We start from the raw sequence: 22622 nt of genomic DNA on the forward strand, positions 1-22622 counted from the left end.
CTCTCTTTGTTATGAAACTTTTACAACATACCTCACATTTGAGAGGCTTTTCTATACCAAGAGTATAAGCATGTCTATTAACTTCAACTCTAGTTTGAAATCATTTTTTACAAAATTCACAACAAAAAGGTTTTAGTCCAGTGTGAATATATTGATGTCTTTTCAAAGTAACTTCGTGCTTAAAACACTTGTTACATAGTTCACACACATATGGTTTTTCGCCAATATGAGTTCTATGATGATATTGTAGGTCACATTTACAAATAAATCCCTTTTGGCATAATTCACAAACAAATGGTTTATCGCCAGTATGAGATAAAAGATGGGTTTCTAAGTTAGAATATTTATCATAAGTTTTACTGCATGATTCGCAAGTATAAAGAGATTCTCCTGAGTGAATCAATCTATGTTTAGTAAGCTCCCAATTCTCATAAAAACTTTTGTTACAAATTTCACAACTGTAAGGTTTAATTTTAAAATGAGTCATGTAATGACGCTTGAGTTGATTTCTGAGGCTAAATCTTTTGACACAGACATCACAGGAATGAGGTTTCACTTCAAGATGAACTAAATGATGGAGATTGATGGTAGTTCGTTTAGCAAACGATTTTCCACAGTCCTTACATACGTACGGTCTCTCTCCAGCATGAATACAGCGATGAGAATACAAATTACTCTTCTGACTGAATCCAGAATTACAAATATCACATATAAAACGTTTACTCACCAAGCTGTCCATCTTTAAGGAATATCAAACTTTTTTTAGTAAATTTTTAGTACCAAACGACATAAATTATGTCAAACATTGTTCACAGAAATACAAAAAATAAAATACTAAAAATACTTAATTCAAAATTACAATTCTTGTGAATAATATAAATTACCTACTGTTTCATAATTTTAACATAAAAATGATTGATTGATTGAAAGATAATAATATGATCGCATAAAATGATCGATTTGTTACCTATAAAAATGAGCAGAAAATATTTTTATTTTTGAATTGATTCTAAATAAATGTGTTTTTCTAAATTCCAGATCCATAAAAAAAAAAAAAAAAAAAAAAACGGAATCAATACAATTTTCTTTATTATCCTTATCTCTATCGTTGGGGCTACTTAATAATCAACCAGAAATATATTTTTTACGAACAGATTTTTTTTCAAAGAATCTTTAACAACCATGTTAATTTGAAATTTCAAAAATCTTTTCCAATCTATATAATTGGAATGATAAATTAACTGTGACCGAATTCAGAAAAGCACAACATGTTGACATGTTTGAAACTGTTTTTACTGAACATTACAGTTTATTGTCAACTTCAGAAGTAGCAATGGATCCTGCGTATAGGAATCGAATTTTAAGAAATAAGGACTATTTATCTAAAAAAATAAGTTTAGATAAATTAAAAAAATATTTAAAGAAACATAATATTTTTACTAATGCTATGTTGGATGATATTTATAATTCCCCATCTAAATACGACTTTTTCATAGAGCTAACCACAAGAGGTCCTGATGCTTTTGACAAATTTCGTCAGGTTTTAGTGGATGCTGGATATTCTGAAGAAGCTAAATTTTTGGAAACTAATTCACCTAATACTGATCTAACATTGAATGTGATCGCTAGAAAGCGGTTATGTTACAAAATGAATTCGAAACCGTTCATTGGACATTGCTTTATAATAAATAACGTCAAATTTGAGTCTCATTCGTACAGATATGGTTCAGATGTAGATGCTGAAGCTTTGCACGTCTTATTCAGGAAACTTGGCTACAACGTGACAAATGAAAGAAACTTGACAGCGGACGAGATGCGAGCTTATTTGAAAAAATTCAGCCAGGAGGATTGGTCTGCCGTAGATTCATGTGTTCTTTTTATTTTAAGTCATGGAGACAATACGGACAATCTGGATATCATCTATGGATCTGATTCCGACTTTGTGAAAAAAATTGAAATCTATCAAATGTTCGACAATTTTAATTGTGAATCTTTGAGATACAAACCTAAACTATTTTTTTTCCAAGCTTGTCGTGGAGATGAAGAAGATTATGGGAAATATCCAAATGTGTCAGCTGATGCAGCCAGAATAGTGAAAATTCCAACGATGTCCAATATGTTAGCAGTACATAGTTCTCTTCCAAATCACAAATCATATAGGGATCATGAAAAAGGTACCTGGTTTTGTCAAGATTTAATTGAAGTCTTCTCTAGTGATTATTTAACTGAAGACTTAGAAACTATGTTAAAAACTGTTGCTCTAAAACTTGAATCTAGACTATCAATGAAAATGTGTAAGCAAGTTCTTCATATAGATCATTTTGGTTTTAAAGCTGCTATTTTCTTTTGCATGGAAAATGTTGCTGACATTTGTGAAATTTATGACCCCCAAAAGCTTGGAATGCCCTAAATTTTTGTAGAAAAAGACTAACATAATTTTATATTTTTTATATATTATTGTTTTGAAGGATGTATTTCTTGTTAATATAGGGAAAGTTTTCCAAAACAGGTAAAGAATCATATAATGTACTGTTTTGGAATATATTTGAAAAAGAGACTTAACCTCTTACTGTAGTTTTTAAAGTTAAAATTATATGGCTTATAAATTGAATTAATATTGAATGTTCATTGTCATTGGTTAACACAATGACTGTGAAAAATATTTTGAAGTTAAGGTATTATTATTTATTTAGTTATTTTACAATTGGCACTCGGCATTTTTAAAATTTTAGGTCTTTTATTTCAGTTTGCATGATCTCTGTAAAACTATTAGGTTGTTAATTGTATTCTGTCTTTAAAAATAAATGTATTTTATGAATTCTTATAAAAGTTTGTAACAATGTAATGAAATGAAGAGTTTTTGTTACATTGGTGAATCAAAGAAGATAATTAAAATTAATTATTACATTAATAAATAAATAAATCATATTATCTGTGGAATTCATGTGCCTTTTTTTATACTGTTCCTTGTTCAAATTGTATAGAAAATGTATAGGTAAATCAACAGTTTTATATGAATATTTGAGCTATTACATCTTTGTGGCTTTGTTGTAGCCTAGCCTTATAGTTACTGACTATATGTTTCAATAAGAAATAATAATATAAATGTGATTGTTTATGATAAATGTTCTTTATTTCGAAACGAGGGTGCTATTAATATCAAGTGGTATGTACTCAATTTTCATTAACATTCTTATTGATTTAAAATTGTTGTTTTATCTTCTTAACACTCATATTTGTTTAAGTGCCATAGTGCTTTAAAATTTATTTAAAAAGTCTGTTTAAAAACTTTCTTATAAAATTAAATTATTAATGTATAAAATATTGACCTGATGTCTTTATTATATATATATATGTGTGTGTGTGTGTGTGTATAATTACACCAAGGGGTTAAATGAGTTTCTTTCAGGTAAGTGTTCTAGGATATTTTTGGCAAATTGGTTCTGTTTTTACCTGCTGTAGATTTTATTGCAGTTTTTGTGCTGTTTCAAAATGAAGCTTTGCTAAGTGAAATAGTTGCTGCTTTCATTCTCATTATTTAAAATGATTAATGTTGTAACAGTCTGTATCAAATATTAAATGTTTTTGGATTCGAACCAAAATAAAATTCGGTATAATATAGTTTATTATAAAACCCAATAATGCCTAAAGAATATATTTAAAAAAATTCTTTGATAGTAATGTGATGAATGAAGCTGTGAATAAATTTCTAAAAGTTCCTCGCAACCTGGTTGGAGTTGATATACACTGCTTATTCTATTATTTTAAATTACTATACTATTATTTGAAAGTCTACAGAGATAGAATCTCTAAATAAGCTATCTTATTTATCAGTCATAGTTTGTCCATCGCAGGCCTAGATATATTTTACCCTATGAGCCAAAATACTCCATTCAACAGAGCCCTGACTTGGATGCTTTCCCGCACATAGCTTAGATTTAAGGGAGAAGGGTAATTCGCAACTGTATCCGATTATGTTTTCTAAGAGGTGCTGCTGCCCCTGACAATGATTGTTGCACTTTTTTTTTTAAAAAATAATTAGAAGACAGTAGTTACAGGAATGAAATGTTTATCACTAAAGAAAAACTCTTAATTCAAACAAAGATTTCAATTTTTCTTATACATTTTACTATGATTAACATACTGTGGCTCTTTTTGAATATTTTTATGCATAAGATATGACAAATTTCTTATTTCTTTAGAAACAAATTTACAAAAATCTTTGTTTATTTTTATTGATACCAATTGTTTAGATTTTTTTCTGATTTCTTTTTTTTTTTTTTTTTTTTTCCTGCTAGTAAAATTATGTGCTAATAAATTTTTTGATTTAGTGTGCTGGGTTTGTTGCCTTACCAAACAAGATAAGTTTAAAATTATAAGATTACCATTTTTTATTAATAACTGTCTTTTTTTTTAACTTTTCATAACCGTGCACATTTTATTATCATCATATTTTAAATATCATAATTGTTATATACAATTAAAATCAATTGTAAATGTAATTTCCAAAAAAAGTGAAATTTTTATTCAATTTAAAAAAAGTTTTTTGAGAAAAAAATTTAAAGGTGATTCAAACCTGTAGTTTGAAACATTGTAGATGATAATATTTTATGTTTGATTTGTTCACATTGATTTTATTTTTTAATATTTATTTGAAATTATATAGCAACCATAAGATGCTAAAAAAAAATACTTAAAATCTTTGAATTACGTGCGAGTATAAATTTAGCAGCATCAAATTAAACAAACCTTTCCCTAAAACTGCAAATGGCAACTATAGGGAGTCATGTCAGTATTGAAAAGTAGTGAGGCTTTTCAATTTTAGCTCAGAAAGTATAATTTCTCTGAAGAAAGGGATGATTCCGTTTTTATTGATGAAAAATTTTCCTGAGTTTTGAGGCACTGGAATTCTCACATTAGTGGGGCTCATATAGTTAATTTGCTCAATCTTTGTCATCTAGCCATTCTAATAATTATTTGATTTGACAGTTTTTATCTTTTAACTGAATTCTTACTAAACTTGTTATACTAAGAAGTAAATATAATTCAAGTAATTTAATCAATATTTTCAGGACATCTATAACCACGCACACTTATCTTTTATTCTGTTAGGTGACTTCTTTTTGAGAAGATATGGAAATATTTTTGTAATTTAATGTGTTTTTCATATATGTATATAATAAATAAAACTTCATACAAATGTTATTATTTTTATTATGTTGTTTTTATATATCTTCAATCTAGCAAAGTTTAAAATATTTTCTAATTTTTTCCGTTCCTTCCATGACCTATGTACTTTAATTTCCTGAAATATTTTTTATTGTGTTTTATACACTCTAAAGTATATATGATTTTAAAATTGTTTTTATTTATACTTTGGATGTGTGGTTCATCAATTTGCTCAATAAACATTTACTGCTGAATAATTTTTGAAAAATAATTGTATATTTTAGGAATGAGTATAAATAAATTTTTACTTAAAAATGTCTGTTGTCATTGTATATTCTTCTATTCTTTACATGTTATTTTATTTTAACGTATTAATCTTTGTTAAATTGTCTTCACAAAACCAAACATTTAAAAAAAATCAGATAATGAAGTCCAAGAAAAGAACATTTTTATGATCAAAGAAATGTTAATTGCACTATTATTTTATTGATCTGAAATATTATCTCCATAGGATTAATTCTACTTTTTTGAATTATCATGAGAATTATAATTTATCTCTAAAATGATATGTATTGAATGCCTTCTCAAAGTCATCTCAGCAACTCAAAATAGGGTCATATACATAAATTTTCCATATTGGACAAACACTGCTAGTGAGTATTTCTATGAGATTCTTAAAGGTGTAAATAATTATGTAAACTATTTTATCTGAATAGTTCATTAAACTTTTAAATATATTTAATAAAATTTCTTTTCATTTATCACTAATTAATAATTCATTACCATTTATGATTTTCTATTTAAATAAAAATTTTTTCCTTGTGTTTTACATTAGTATATTTGCTATAACTTTCATTTTCTCAACTATGTTGTTTGCTTCTGAGAAACTGTAAGAATCTCTTTAAAATACCAAAATCAACAATTTCTTGTATAATATTCCTAATGAAAGCTATTTTTCATTTCAAAATTATAACAAACACATCTGCTAATTTTATGCTATCTTTCCATGACTGCATATAAAAATAGTAATAGTCAGGAATCATCGAAAGTTTTATTTTAAAAATATTATTTTGATAATTAAAATGGCTCATTTTTCAGTTTTTTGAAAATCAGGTATTGATTTAGTAATGGTTCTTTAAAACTTTTTGGAATAACTGCTAATTACCTGCAAAAAAGTCCACAGTCATGTTATTTTTATTATGTATGTATGATAATGTTAAAGTATGAAATTCGTTATTTCATAATCAGAATTGGTCATTTCATGAAATTATTAGGTATTTTATGAAATAACTGAAATATGCAGTTTGTTGGTAATATGTACATCTGGAGTCAAAAAATTTTTGATCATTTTTGTTGCTATTGACTAATTTCATTTGATGTAGCATACTTAGTCTAGGACTTCTGATAAAGAGGAAGTATGTTTTATAAAAAAGGGTGGTTAGCTTCCTAGAGATTGTGGGGAGAATGGTCTACGTATGTGTGTTTGTTTTTAATTTTTTTTTTTTTTTTTTTTTTTTTTTGTTGGTTTTTAGATGGAGGGCATAGAATACATTTGAACTTGTGTCATGACCAAGAAAATAATCTTTTCTAAGGGGAAAAAAAAGTTTTTTGTTTGTTTGTTTATTATTGTTTCACTGAAGAGAAATATTAAAATATGTATAATGATTGCAGATTAACTTACATTAACTGAAAATACTAAATGCCATGTAAAATAAATGTTTATTTAATATTGTGTGCTTGGAACATGCAAAGAAACAACGTAATGTCTGCTGACTGTTATCTGTGATTTAATCTATTTTAATTGAATAAAATGTAGAGGGCGGTTATAATTAAAATGCAGGTGTTTGAAGGACTGTAAAAGAAAAACTACTTGGAGAATGTTGAAGAAATTTGGTATATGTTATATTTACAACATGGGAAAATGAATTACACAATAAAAGTTCAACTTTTTGTCATAGGTGGCGCTTTTTAATAACGATATTTTATACATTGTAATTATAACATTTTTCTTTGTTAAAATATGAAATGCGTAATGTGTTGCAATATTTATTCAATATGGGATCCTGCAAGTCCTATCAAATGCTTCAGACGCAAGACAGCGTGATCCACAGTAGTACCTAATGTTTCCTGCTGAATTTCCAGGACATGTCTAGTAATGCTGCTTTTTAAAGCAACAACAGAGTTAGGGTTGTCCTTGTAGGCGCGATCTTTCAAATATCCTCACAGCCAGAAATCGCAAGCCACACATTTTGGAAACATCTGCTAACTATACGATCCTCACTAAAAGTTTGGTGAAGCAGTTGTGTAACACAATGAGCAATGTGAGGTGGTGCTACATCTTGCATGAATATTGTTGAATCGAGGCAGTTTCTGTCTTGCAAAGCAGGGATAACATTACTTTCTAAAATTTGAGTGTAACTAGTGCCTGTTACGGTGCAGCGAACTAATCCTGCTGGTGGAAGAATTTCGAAAAAAAAAAAAAATGGACCAATAATAAAGTCAGCAGTCATATCACACCAAACTATAACAAACGCTGAATACAAGGATTTTCAAAAAACAGTATGCGCGTTGGATGAGCCCCATATCCTACAGTTATGGGTGTTGATTTGTCTAGATAAAGTAAAATGCGCTTCATCAATCCACAAAATCATTCGAATCCATGATTCGTCTTCATCAATTTTGACAAGAATGAAGTTGGCAAAATCAATTCTTTGTTGTGGATTACCTGGTTGCAAGTGCTGCAAAAGTTTAATTTTATATGAATAGCGTGTTAAAATGTAGCCCAAGACTTAGCGCACGGTCGCCCATGGTTTAGATAAAGTCTTTGCTACACTTCTAGCGCTGATCCACTAACCCTGAATCAATTGCTTCCCTAATCTCTTCCACAACTTTCTGATTCACAGATCTTCTTCCTCTAGTTCTAGGGAGAACTCCGAGTTCTCCTGTAGCTTCAAATTTATTAATCATTTTCTTTAAGCCATTCACAGACTCTGCCCTTTTCTCAAATCTTTAAGACGGCGATATTCTTTCAAAGCAGCACTATAACTGCTATTCTTTTGGTAGTAACATTTTACTAACAGAGCACGTTCTACCTTTGACAAAGTCATGACTATAGCTTAAAGATACATGACTTTTATCATAATGATTTTAAAATTGAATGGTATTCATTTTGACATAGTACAGAGCAAAAACAACATTTTAATAATGTACAGCGCCATCTGTTACAAAAAAATGAACTAAAATTTTTTTATTGTGTAATTCATTTTCCCATGTTGTAAACATAACATATACCAAATTTCTTCAATGTGCTTCAAGTAGTTTTTCTTTTACGGTCCTTCAAACACTTGCACTTTTATTATAACCACCCTGTATATACTGACGAAGGATGTATGGTTATTCCTTTTCTAATTAATAATTAATTTTGAATCTTTCCTTTAAACTACACTACTTATTTAGAAGAAAGCGTGGAAAATCGTTTTAATGATGTGATTGTATATTTTATAAAAAAAATGGCAAGTCGAAAAAATAAGCCTTTTTAAATTTTGAAGAATCGGGGGCTTTTTAAAAATTTTGTTCATTATAAAATATTTATTTTGTTTTAATAGTCAGAATATGCAATTTTCTACTCTCAGGTAATTAATTTATTTGTACAATGAGTTAACAAAATAAGACTATGAAACATCCAGATTACCTTCTGCAGTTCATAATCGTTAAAAAACAGTTGTTGGTGGAAAAATTTTCTGAAATAGTTCTAAGCTTTTTAAAATGAAAATTTCCAAATGATAGAAGGTATTTGCCTACTAATACATTTACTGTTGTACCGAATGAAGGGAATATGATTATTTCTTTCCTAATTACTGACATAAATGTTTTTTCAATTTTGGTTTTAAGACCACATGCCAAATTTTATTTTTCTAGTTCTCCCCCTTTATCCACGTATTAATTAAGTCACTAAATCATGAAGGAATTGAAAATGTGTGTGGGGGGGGGAGGTGTGTTATAAATTTTCTATGGAGATGAGAAGGAAATGAAGTTTTACAGCAAAGTTAGAAAAACCTACATATATATATTCTACTACAGTGGAATTTGGCTGATTTGAATTTGACGGGATCTCAATAAAAATTCGAACGAAAAAAAAAATGCACTCATCAAAATGACAATTTTATAAAGTTTTTTTAAAAGTCTTCTTAAGTTTTAATTCAATATGCAAGTTTCAATAACCACCATTTAATTCATAAATAAACAGTAAGCGATATTCATAAATAAATTATTAAAATTTTTTAAAAAATTAATAATTTTAATAAGCAAGTAATATTTTTTAACAAACATTTTGAAAACAGCTTTTACTCGATAAAGTTTCAAAATAAAAGTATCATTCCCAATTAATATATTGAAATTTATTTTTAAAAAGCAAGAATTTATTTTTTTGCTTGATTAATTAAATACAGTGTGCAACTCTCTCCTCGATCGAATGAAGGGCCTTTAAAGTTATTCACTTAGAATTATTAATCATTCACAGGATGTAGACATTTCACTAAAGAAAACAATTTAGAAATAAACACTAATTTTAGTTTTGACTTTCAATTAGGTCAAATAAAGTTGAATTATGCAATATCTTAACATTATTTTAAAAGAATGTTCCTAAAACTAGAGAAAAAATTCAAATTAAAAGCATTTGAATTTTTTTTTCAATATGTAAAATCTACTTAATTATCCAGTTTCAGTTAAATACAGACCATACAATTAAGTCTGTGGCTTCCGCTACATAATATAATTTTGTGGTCCCCAGTGGTTTAGAAAGAGCAAATGGCGCCAGGGGCATGGTATAACAGGTCTTAGAAATTCCATATATCTGGCGCCTTAGAAAAGTTGGATGATTGTGCTAATGTTTTATCTCTGTGACGCTCCCTAAAACTAGTGGCCGGGAATCTACATCTCTTGTTCCCCTTAATGCTGCGCCACTGACAATATGGCGGGTTCCGTGTTAAGGTTCAAAGCAAAAGGAAATCGTGTATGTAATTTGCACCTTTTCTCTTTGGAGGATTTTACACAAATTTGTCTACATATCTATAATTTGATATTAAGACTGCATATCGAATTTTATTTATTTGCTTTTATTTTTATCCAACATATTTGAATTTTAAAACTTGGCCTATTTTGTCTTTATGACACCTGGGGCATTTACGCCACTCAATCGCCATGCCACTGATTTAAGTACAATCAGTCGATTGGATTGGATTTTCCAGGAAAGATATCTAACAGGAAGCTTCAATATCCAAGACGATGACCAGAGGTGAAATTAAGTACAGGGTGGTTATAATTAAAATTACCCTGTCTAGACCTACGTAGTGTCCGCTCTAGTGGAAGGATGTTGAAGAAACTTGATACTTAGGTTGTATGGATCATGGGGAACAGAAATCTGCAATAAAATAAAATTAGTTCCAATTTCAACCGCTAGGTGAGAAGGCGGCGCATGAAAAACAAAAAACAAAATTTGTAACTTAAAAACTTTATTTAATTACAATATACGTTCATTGTGCATTCCATTTACGTCAAGCACATGTTCAAAGCATGTTATGGCGTGTTCAACAGTGGCAGGAAGGGTTTCTCGATCAATTTCAGCAACATGACGTGTTATACTTGCTTTCAATTCATGCAGAGTCCGTATGCTTCCTCCATAGACACGATCTTTCAGAAATCCCCACAACCAGAAATCACAGGGATTCAAATCCGGAAAACGTGGAGGCCAGGTAGTTGTAAAACTTCTTGAAATTTCCCGTTGATCTTCAAAATAGGCACGAAGCAATGCCGTCACTGGTCGAGCAATGTGAGGTGGTGCACCATCTTGCATGAAGACAGTAGTCCCTAAACATTCTCGTTCTTGTAACGCGAGAATGACTTGCTGCTGAAGAAGGTCGCGGTAACAGGCACCCGTAACGGAACACTTTTGAGGGCCATGAGGCGTGTTCTCCTCAAAAATAAAGGGACCACGAATGAAATCAGCAGTAAAACCACACCATACAGTAATGTAATCAGGATATAGAGATTGTTCATGCACATCATTAGGACTTGCAGTACCCCATATGCTACAGTTCCGAGTATTAACTGCTCAGCCTAAGGTAAAATGAGCCTCGTCCGACCACAAAATGTTCCAAGGCAATGAATTGTCGACGGCTGTTCTGGTTAAAAAATTCTAGCAAATTGATTTCGTTTCTCCGGGCCTGCAGGATGCAGCGCTTGTACATGGTGGATGTGTATGGAGACCACTTTACAATGGGTCGAAGAACTTTTCTTACTGTAGACGAAGTTAGGGACAAATCACGTGTCACCGCTTGAGCACTTGATGAAGAATATTACGAATCAGACTCTCTTTCCACACGACAAGAGCGACATCTTCCGCAGTTTCATTTGAAATCCGTTTCCGTTCTCTTCCTTGTACCACACCCAACTCTCCAGTCTCTTCAAATTTAATAATCATCTTTTTCAAAACCTGCCTGGACATAGGCTCTTTTCGTAAGTCTTTCAAGCGCCGATATTCTCGCAGTGCAGCTGACAAATTATGCTGTTCTGATAAAACAACTTTATCAGTAAAGCTCTTCCTTTCTTCTCTAACGACATGGCAAAGAATGATTTTGCGGCAGTGAGTACTGGCTTTTTAAATTACTCTAAATTTGCATAACGGCCTTTATCGTACATGAAAACCGCCATTTATCGGCCGAAATTTGAACTAATTTTTTTTTATTGCAGATTTCTTTTCCCCATGATCCATACAACCTAAATATCAAGTTTCTTCGACATCCTTCCACTAGAGCGGACACTACGTAGGTCTAAACAGGGTAACTTTAATATTAACCACCCTGTATTTTGTGGTCCTATGTAGAGAACATTAAGATACTTTTTTTTAAATATAGTGATCGATTTAGTTTCACATCTGAACACATTTAACTTGCTCAGCATGTCAATGATTTATTTTAGGTTAATTTTTTTATATTTTAATAATTTTGCGAAAATAAATGTATTTTTTATTTAATTATTATGACTCATGATTACACAGCATTCACGCCTATGTTCAATTATATTCAAGTAGAGCTTGGTGTGGATAAATGCTGTAATAACTGCAGAGGGTATTTACACATTTTCATTACAATTTCGATAAAGAATTTTGAACAATGAATAAAATAATAAACCAAGATTTACAATTTAAAAACGCTAAAAAAAAAGCATAATGTTCCTCAGCTACTTCGAGGCATGCGGCTGAACGCAGAACAGTTTGTAGAACTCTGTATGAATAATGGCGGTTTCCGCACAGACTTCGGAGGCGATCTCCTCATGCCTCGAGACTTAAGGGAACTAAAAAATCTATTCGACACATATTCCAATACTAAGTCGATGGCAAAATTACTAAGAAAATTTTCTCTCCTTGCTTTTCCTTTAAAAAAAAGGAGGAGAAGAAAATATAAAGGAATGAAAAGAAAAAATTAATTCGTAAAGGGAAATCAACGTGAACAAAATTACGGAGAAAAAATATCAGACCAATAAATAATTTCAAAAGCATTGATATTTAGGTTTCATAAAACTGATAAAAAATAAAGAAAAGAAAACAATATTCTTAAATCAGCAATATCTTTTAAATTAAAAACATAAAAAGAATTCCTATCAGTTTTTTATTTAACCAAAGAAAGGGATGGATTTTGAATAGAAACATTTGCATCAAATGTCGCTTTCTGATGCTCGTATTGCGATTCCCCCCCCCCCCCAAAAAAAGTGCCATCTCCTTTCAAATCGGATATTTTTATTTTCAATAATGTAAGATCATTTAAATTAGTAAGAATAATTTCGCACTATTTTTTTTAATCAATGAGAAATTCTATGTGCAGTTAGTTATAAATGGTAATTAAATTTTGAAGTGAAAATTTCTTTCATGACTTTTTGTTTACATTCCTCCAAATTGATATCTGGCGAGAATCCATACCGATTTGTAATACAAGCTTTGAGAAATCTTTGCCTGTTCTGAAATAAGAAAGATTTGCGGAATTTAAGTCAATCGCATTTAAAAGATTTATTGGTCTTATTTATTGAAAATGGCGTATACAGGAATAAGATTAAGATAAAAAGGACAGACAAATTATCCCAGTAAAAACGAAAAAAAAGTGACATTTTAGTTTTCTGATATCTTTTAATACCTCGTTCTGTGTTTGTAAAATCTTACTTCCATTCTATTCATTTCCTTAACGCCATTTCAAAAGTATCATTTTAATTTTACTTAATATATATATTTGTGCCCCCTCTGAAATTTAATTTAATAATTTGTTATTATTACAATTTTTGTCCTTATCGTTCAAAAATGTCTATTTAATTTTATTTTCTTTGTCAGAAAATATGTTAATAGACTGAATTAAGGATACCAATGCATTTTAAGGTATATTTCTATTTGAATGTATTATATAGGAACTCACTGTTTTGCTTTATAATTTATATTACATAATATAATTACATTATATTACATTATTATTTCTTCCTCTTATTGCAGGTCATTTCAAACTTTTAAGAAGCCCAGCACTGAGTATTTTTTCTTTTTCGTATGGGGAAAGTAAAAATCTCGTAACTGTACTAAAGTGTATTTCAAAAGAAATCGCCAAAAAAATTCAACCTCGAGATTTTCATAACATTTTAGATTATTCCGTGTACCAAAAGCACGTCTGTGAACAAAATGAATTGGAAGATATGAATTTGGATATGCAATCTTTGCACTAAAGTCGTATATTTCTATCAAATTTTGGACGAAATATATTTACCTCCGCACCCATGAGCATGAGCATGAAAACTCGAAAAAGAAAAAAAAAAAAAAAAGATTATATGATTAACAAAAGTGATGAATTAATGAAGATCCTTTAAAAAACAGCATTACTATAGTATAGCCTATTTTTATTGCACAAAATATTGCAAAATTATACAGAAAATTATACTATACATCTTAAATATTACAAATCAGTATCTAAGCAGCAGCAGATTGTTTATGACAAGTCAAGGTCACTGATATCCGCATGCAATAACTTGTTTTACCTTTAATGCTTCTCATTTGCCTTTTTGAAAAAGCCCGATTAATGGAAAGGTCGAAATGGCTAAAAGTCAGATTAAGGAATTTCTTGACAACTGAACGGAAAGATAGAATAAATACCAAGCCAAAGGTCAAACGGGAGTACTAGCCGATATCGCCTCAAAACAACCACACCCAGAAAAGGAAACAAGCGACACATCTCGATAACAAAAATTGGAAACCGAGATAAATTCCAAAAACCTCCAGGAGAACGCGCCAAATGTCTCTAGTAGAGCGACAACTACCAACTACATCAACATAAAAACCACACACTTCTGGAAATACTTAATTAGTTAAACGTAACAACAATAGAAACCATATCTCAACAATATAACAAAAATAGTTATACAGTAAAAGTTACAATACAATAATAGTCATATAATAAAGTTATATTATGAAATGAATGGAAAGCCAGACTACCAGTAACCACTATCTTTTGCATTTTATCCTGAACTTAATTATTTGATAAATGTGAAATTCAAGTTTAAAATAGATACAAGAGATTTGCTCATTATAAACTTGGGTATTACAAAAAAGGAGGAAAGATGTTTCCGCGTTTTTAACATTGTTACCATACTTTGCTATAGTAGCCTCTTAAATTCAAACTGAGTTGTTGGAGATAGAGGAAGAAAAATATATATCCCCTTTTATTACTGCGCAAGTGCAGCAGAAGGAAATCTAGACTGGGCTAAAGGAAAATTGTTTTAGATTGTTGATGGATTCAAATATTATTCGCAGAATGTAATGACATAGGCGTTAAATTTTTACATCGTAATAAGTTGAAATGCTGCAGTTACTCAGTGCCTATACACGAGCCGGCATTATAATTATCAGATAAACCTACAATTCATATTCAAAATAGATGTCATCATAGAAGCATGCCTCAAATCAACGAGGTTTGTTCCTTTTTACGTAACCAAAACGAACAAAAAATCTAATGAATCACCCGGTCTACGTCAAATTAAACCATTACACAAAACTGATTATTTGTTTCTCTATTTAAACAATCATCGAATTATCATTAAATCGACGAAATTTGTCCTTTCTAGCATAACTTCAAAACAGAATATTTGTCTAAAGAATCAAGAACTCTTCGTGTCAAAAAACTATGCGAAAATTATCGCTATCTGCAGGAAAGAAGAAAAAAAAAAAAAAATGAGAGGGGAAAACGAAAAAAAGGAAAACCCCTGTTTCGGGGAAATACATTGATTTAATGTAATTTCTGTGGGAATAAAAATGTCGAAGAAGTTGATAATGTCAGTTACGATATGTTATCAGAGTGATAAGAGATAAAAATCTGGGCATCATCGATAAAAAAAAAAAGTTCTATTGAACTTCCTCGCTACTTCTATCGAATGGATTAATGAAGTCATGAACGAAGTTATCTAAAATATTATGATGATTCGATTTTTATTTTCAATTTTCTCATCCCCTCACCCCTAATTTTCTTTTTCTTTTTTTTGTCACGAAGTATTTTCTTCTTGACGAAGAAATGAAATATGTGGATAGAAATATGCATGAGAAAATTGATTTCAGTTTAACACATTCGGGACCAGGGCAGGAGAAAACCCATCAACACAGCAAAAACATTTTATTATTAAAATATTATACTATTCAGTTTTATTTAATTATATTAACGTCTGGTTTGGAAGCAACACTAGAGCTGTATTGCAATGGACCTCATAATTTTGAATCCCGGTCATACAAATCATAAAGGAAGTGAATTAAATTGTAAAAGAAAAACTAAATAAAACTTTTTTCAAAGAGATGTAGATATATGTTATTTATTTATAAATATATCCAAATTAGCCCTTTTGTAATACTCATATATTTCACAGTAATACACAATAACTTTGCGCCATTTATTAGTGGATGCTATCTTCTTCCTTTCTTTCTCTCTCTTTTTTTACAGTTTTATAGAAAAATGTTGTGCATCTGAAAATTAAAAATAAATTTTAATCTTTTATAGCAAAACTCATTTATATTCTCATCTCGATATGTGAACATATGTCACATATTTGTAATTTCGTGCTCAGAGAGAAATTGGGATATCGCATATATACGACACCTGATAGCAAAAGGGTAAATAATGGAGTCATGTATATGTGACACATTCCAAGGTCGCTATGCCAGTTTTATCTTGAAATCCCTAGCAAATCGAGCAAGAAGTACGTGCTGCGTGATGTGACTTTACAGCCCAAACTAAGACAACCTGCAGTTAAATGCCGTGGGTAGTTATTTTTGTTGTATGACTACAAAATTTTGTGAATCAATTCCATTATAAAGATAGCTAATTTGTGAATTTTGTTTGCAAGTGAAACGTACTTTTCCTTTAGTATTTTAATGTTTATTTTATTTCACTCATTTCATACTTTTAAAAATGGAATTTTGTAAGCACGTTTTCACACGCTTTCTGATACCCTAGAATTCTAAAATTTTGTACAGCTGTGTGTTCCGAATAAGGAAACAATATTTTAATATTTTTAGAGCTTAATTCGAAATATATCAAGTAATTTGAATTTAATTTGTATTTTATATTAAAATTGACATCTAAAAGTGATACGAGGCTCCAAAATAATTATAATAATTAATTATGAAATATATAAAAGACTAAAAAGTTCAAAAAGAAATAAAAAAAAAAAGTTTCTGGAAACATGCTATTACTTATATACTTAAAAGTAGAACACATTTTTCTAATTAAAGGTACGGAAATCCTAATAAAATTGCAAAGCCATGAAACATTATAAACAGTCCTATGAGAAAATTAAACCACCATTTATATCGTAAAGAATAACATTTCCAAACGTGTTTAAAAATTAAAAATATTTTATAAATATGATTAAAATACCAATTTATTTTAAAGAGTTTTCATTGACTCGTACTTTCAGAATTTTTGATTCGATTTCCATATTTTTGATACAAAAAATGTGTCCTACTTTTTAGTACATTAATAAAAGAGCACTTTAAATTTTTTAAATATTCTTTTCAAAAATTTAAAGTATTAAATTTTTAATTTTTTACAGAATTCAGGAAATTGGTGGTAAAATTTAACACAGAAATAATTTGCAGGTGTTACAGCTCCACAGTTACAGTTACAAAATAATAATAATAAATTACAGTTACAAAATAAATAATAAATAATAATAATGAAAATCCATGCCCAAAATAGCTGCCACCTTCAGATCGCAACTCAAATGTGATTCTATGACTACAATTGTAGTTCTACAACAAATTTTGATTTCAATCTGTCGGAAAAAGGGAGTTCAAAATTATATTAAATTTTTTTTGTACTCGTGTATCAACCGCATTATCAGCGATCATTCGCCAACCTAGATTCAGTGAAACAGCTACATTCAAGTCAACTATCAATCTTTCGTGACTATTTCGTCCAAAGGCAAATACACGAGTTTTTTTTTTTTTTTTTTTAGCTATACTATTAAGAATATAATTTTCAGATGTGAAAATAAAAATTTGAGCACTCACGGCTTTGATCAAGATTTACAATTTTAGATGGAAGAATGGAATAACACCTTTAACAGAAGATATGCGAGAAAGTTTAGCGGAGATTACCCTTACTGGTTCAAATTAAAAAATATCGCTTACGTTTTGGAACATTATTCTGACAACATTTCTAATTAATTAAATTTTTTAAGTTTCATATTATGTTATTTTATGATTCTAAAAAAAATATTTTGCTTCATAATTTTAGAAAATGTCCGCTCCCATAAATAAACAGGTTTAAGATGTATGAAAGAAAGTTTCGTCATTTTTTTCCCGTTATTTTGCTAATATTAATTTTAAATTTTAATTATTATTACTATTTTTATTTAATTTCAGAATTTATTTTACTTTTATGATACTGAAATCAGTTCTCTTGACAGCACTTCGAAATTAAATGCTTTATGTCCTTTTGCCAACTTAAAATCAATAAAAAAAATTTGTGGTTTTGAAGGAGGAGAAAATGAGTTAGGATTAGGGAGGGGGAAAAGGTACTTAAGAAATTTGCAATGCCTAAAGATCCTATAGGGCTTCGAGATGCATATTTCACAAATGCACATTTATTTTGAAACCAGGGGCAGTATCCTAAATTTCAACCAATCACATGTCTATTTTTTTATGAAGCAAATGTAAGAATGTAAACAAATACAGTATTTCAAGATTCTTATTCGAAACCATCGTTCCATTTCCTATTGGAACATTATTTATATTAAAATTCTAAAATATTATTATGCCCGAGAGATTTATAAAAATAATTTTCCACCTGAATTTTTCTGTGGAAATGAGCGTATTAAGAGTGTTTTTAATTAATTTAGCCTGTAGCTTCATTTTAATATTTGTACAAATACAATGACTTTGAAAATGAAATAGAGAGGCTTCTAAAAAATACAAGAAAAAAACAACAATAATGGACCCCCCATGTATCGAAAATATCTGTATAAAGAAAATCCGACCGAATTAACCGAATCCGCGTTAACCGAAGCCTTGATTATTCGAAATGACTCTGAAATTACAAATTTTAAACAACCGAAGCAGTCTCCTCGTTTCTTTTACTCGTGCTCCTGAATAAAAGCGTTATCCTTTCTCCTGTTCCCATAAAAACTGTGATTTTTGGGCTAGCCGTGAACACCACGAGTACTCAGATTTTTATTTTCAGAGTAGTGTAGGGAGGAGTAGTGTAGGCATTTTAAAGCATCTTTTTGTAGGCAAATTAAAACCAAAATTTGACACGAGTTTGTGAGATACTAAAGCCGTTTACCAAATTTTATCTATCTAGCTCTTTTCCATTTTGTAGTTCTCGCGTTCATTTGCTTATCGACAAGTACAGAGACAAATTCTTGGTGAAAAGAATTTTCTTCTAGAAATCTAAAAATTTGCTATAGGAACTATGTATTATTTTTCATAAGTTCAGCTCAAAGCGTTTTGGCGTTATCGTGTTCACAGACAGGCGAACATAATTCCAAAAATATGTTTTTGAAACTCAGAGAAGTCTGAAACAAAATTTTATCAAAATCTCGAGATCGAATTTTTTAACGATTTTAAAATTTTCTCTTTCAATAATTTATTGCATACTTCGTGTATAAGAAAGTAAAAGCTCATTTTTAAATGCACGAAAATAATCAATGCTTGATTCTGTCCAATGGAAAGATTGTAGGGTATAGCTGTTCGAAAACTGGGGAGGAGCGTAACTAACAAACAAACAAAAAATTACTGTTGAATGACTAATTTATTCATATACTAAAAACTATTACTAAGAATATATATTGATATACCATCTACTGTAATTCTAAATATATAAAATAAAGAACATAAGAGTAACCTACAAAAACAGTTTTGAATTCGTTTTGCACTCAAAACGCTTCAAGATTATATACTGTAAGGTTTACAAAATAATAATATTCAGGGCTTAACCAAAAAAAATCGTTACCCGAAACGTCACGAGCGTTCTATTAGTTCAGTTAATCGGGGTTGTAATGTATCAAATTTTTTTCAGAAATCTTATATTTTCAATAAAAACGCAGTTTCTATATATCCAATACAATTTCTACTTATGGAAGAAAAAAAAATTTGTATAGAAAAAATATGATTACCTATTGTAGTCAAAAAACGATTGATTTCATTCGTAAGAAGGAATATAAATTACATAGGGAAAAACAAACCAGTTTCACGGATACTTAATGCAATATTAATTTTCGAAAAATCGAATGTCGTTTGCGAAAAAACTAGTTTCTAATTTAGAGCGATATTTTTATTTTAAATTCAGTTTAGTTTTGGATTCCTTACTGTGCGCACAGTCCTCAAACAAAAATATTAAAAAATAGAAGAGAAGCTCAGATTGTCAGAAGATTTACAATGTGGGAGCGCGATAAAGAGACAAAATAAAAAAGCGATAAAAAAAAAAGTACGAAATTTTGACAAATATAAAGCTAACAATTTTGGGAAAATCAGCGTTATTTATGTATTTTTTAAAAATAATTTTTTGATATTTCCACGATTAGAAATTTTCTTTTACCCTAAAATATTAACTATGCATAGTTAATTTTAATTAGAAGATGATGAAAAATTTGAAAAATGCTCTTCTATGTAATAAAATTTCTATATACCGAATTTTTCCAAAAATTTCCATGTTCTATATGTAGAGATCCGGCAGTACGTGCATGCATATTGCTATGAATGCTTCATTTCTAATAAAGCTTGTATTTTTCGTTCTTACAAGCTTTAACTGAACTTGTTTCATGTTTGTAAAAATGGATTTTAGTAATTGATTTTTCACTCACTTCTTAATAAAAGGAATTCTGAAATTTTTTTACATACACTCTTTAAATGCGTGGCAATTTATTATTTTCAGATCGTAATTTTCCATTAATTATCAGTTTTTTATTCCATATTAAAAGTACCATCTAATAGAAAATTTGAGAAAAAAATAATTACGGGATTCCAAAATATTTGTAATGTGAAATTTAGTGAGGATTAAAATGTAGAAAATTCTAAAAATGCGCTTTTGTTTTTGTACACACAAGTACAATTTTTTTTATATATATATATATATATATATAAAAATACTGAGATCGAAATGGAAGAGTACAAGTGTAAAATGTTAAAGACAAAACTATAAGAAAATTGATCCGTAATCGATTCATAAGAAAGAAAATTCCCAGTATTTAAAAATTAAAAATGTATTATAAATATAATTAAAACTCCAAATCTCAACATTTCCTTTTTTTTTTATTAAAATCTGAAGTAAACCTGAAACTAAGATAATAATGCCAACTTTTAAATATCAAAATTCGATGACCTGCCAGCTTAATCTTTGTATACTAAATAAATAATGGTCGTTAACTAATTAGAATTTTAGACTAAAAGCATTCTATTGTTGAAACGATACGACCATTAGTTAAATTTATCTGCTTATCTTTTCATCACTGAATGTTTGAGATAAATTATGACGCAGAAGTTTAAAGATAACAGATGTTTGCTTATTTATTATTATTATTATTTTACAGTCGTACTTTCCTTAAAAATAGCTATTGAAGTTGAGCTGGAATGACTCTGTTATCAAATGTAAATGAATTCGCATCTGGTGAGTTCATAGTCATTTCCTGTTGGTAATGTAGCAGCTTTAGATTGATCTGATAATGACACTGCTTATATTTTCTAGTGCATGAATTCTTCGTTCACTTTTAAGCTAGACTCCACCTTCAAAAAAAAAAAAAAAAAAAAAAAAAAATCTTTGAATGTTTAAAGTGTTTCGACTCCACTCCTTGTGGTGCATAAAAACATTAAAATTCTTATTGATAATAGATTATCTGTTATACTGTGTTGTTCGGAAAGCTCCTTCCATTTTCCGACAGCTTGCGCTGATAACTGTACAGACGCTGGATTGCTGATATCAACATTTGAAATCAGATATTTTCTATAAACGTAGTGCCCTTGTCTTTTCCTCTGTTTATTCACTATCAACAGTGATTTGTTTGGCGTCGACACAGCATTTAATACTTTTGTTCACTACCGCAAAGGCAAGGATGTTTTTCAAGCTTCGAAAAGATATGTGCTGTTTGCAGAGACAGCGCCGTAAGTGAATGAATAGTCACAAATGGTTTGTGAAATTCAGACAGAGCGAATTTCCCTTCCGAGAGCAATAACGCCCTGGTAGGCCATTCGAGGTTGATGCCGGCTAAAGTACAGGATTAGCAAGAAATAAGTTACCCTCTTCAGAGGGCTCTAAAATGCTTTTTATTGATCCAAATGTGATAAAATTTGAACTACGGATCATTGAGATGATGCGTTTTACATTTATTAAATAAAAAAATAGTACAAACATTCACCATTAGATGGTGTTGTAATACACATAAAACCATTTAATATGGTTTATAATTGTTAAAAAAGTAAAATTTAAATTGCTCAATATGTCCTCCTTTATTTTCAACAATATGCTCTAATCGGAGAACCATATTTTCTGTAGATGACCGGAGTGAGTCTGCCGGAATATTAAGAATATGACACCGAATGTTGTCCTTCAGATCTGGTAGAGATGATGGCCTTTGACGGTAGATATTGTCCTTCAAATAATCCCATAACCAAAAGTTGCAAGGGGTGATGTCCGGCGAGCGAGGAGGTCATGCTATTTGGAAATAATGGCTGATAACACGGGCTTCTGTGAAATGCTGCATTAACAATCGCTTTACACGACGATCATTATGAGGTGGTGCACCATCCTGCATGAAAATGATGTCTTGAAGGCCTCCACGCTGTAGAAGAGTTGGGATTACAAAATCCATCAGCATATCATGGTACCGTTGTCCTGTGACGGAACAGGTTTGGATTCCATTTGAAGTTATCTCTTCAAAAAAATACGGTC

General features: G+C 29.9%; 1 protein-coding gene and 1 long non-coding RNA gene across 3 annotated transcripts in view; one reads left to right on the plus strand and one right to left on the minus strand.

Annotated features, from left to right (window-relative positions):
- Positions 1-1276: 1276 nt before the first annotated feature.
- Positions 1277-4106, plus strand: LOC129960817 (caspase-2-like). Its single transcript, XM_056074479.1, has one exon. The coding sequence runs from the start codon at positions 1277-1279 to the stop codon at positions 2408-2410; it is 1134 nt and encodes a 377-aa protein (XP_055930454.1). The 3' UTR covers positions 2411-4106.
- An 11968-nt stretch (positions 4107-16074) lies between these two features.
- Positions 16075-22622, minus strand: part of LOC129960646 (uncharacterized) — a 34377-nt gene continuing 27829 nt past the window's right edge. The window contains exon 4 of one of the 2 annotated variants that reach the window (XR_008783648.1): positions 16075-16201. This is a non-coding gene — a long non-coding RNA (uncharacterized LOC129960646). The remainder of the gene's footprint in view (positions 16202-22622) is intronic. The other variant, XR_008783647.1, reaches the window with a different exon arrangement.

This window comes from Argiope bruennichi, chromosome X2 (genome assembly GCF_947563725.1).
Source record: "Argiope bruennichi chromosome X2, qqArgBrue1.1, whole genome shotgun sequence".
NCBI lineage: Eukaryota > Metazoa > Arthropoda > Arachnida > Araneae > Araneidae > Argiope > Argiope bruennichi.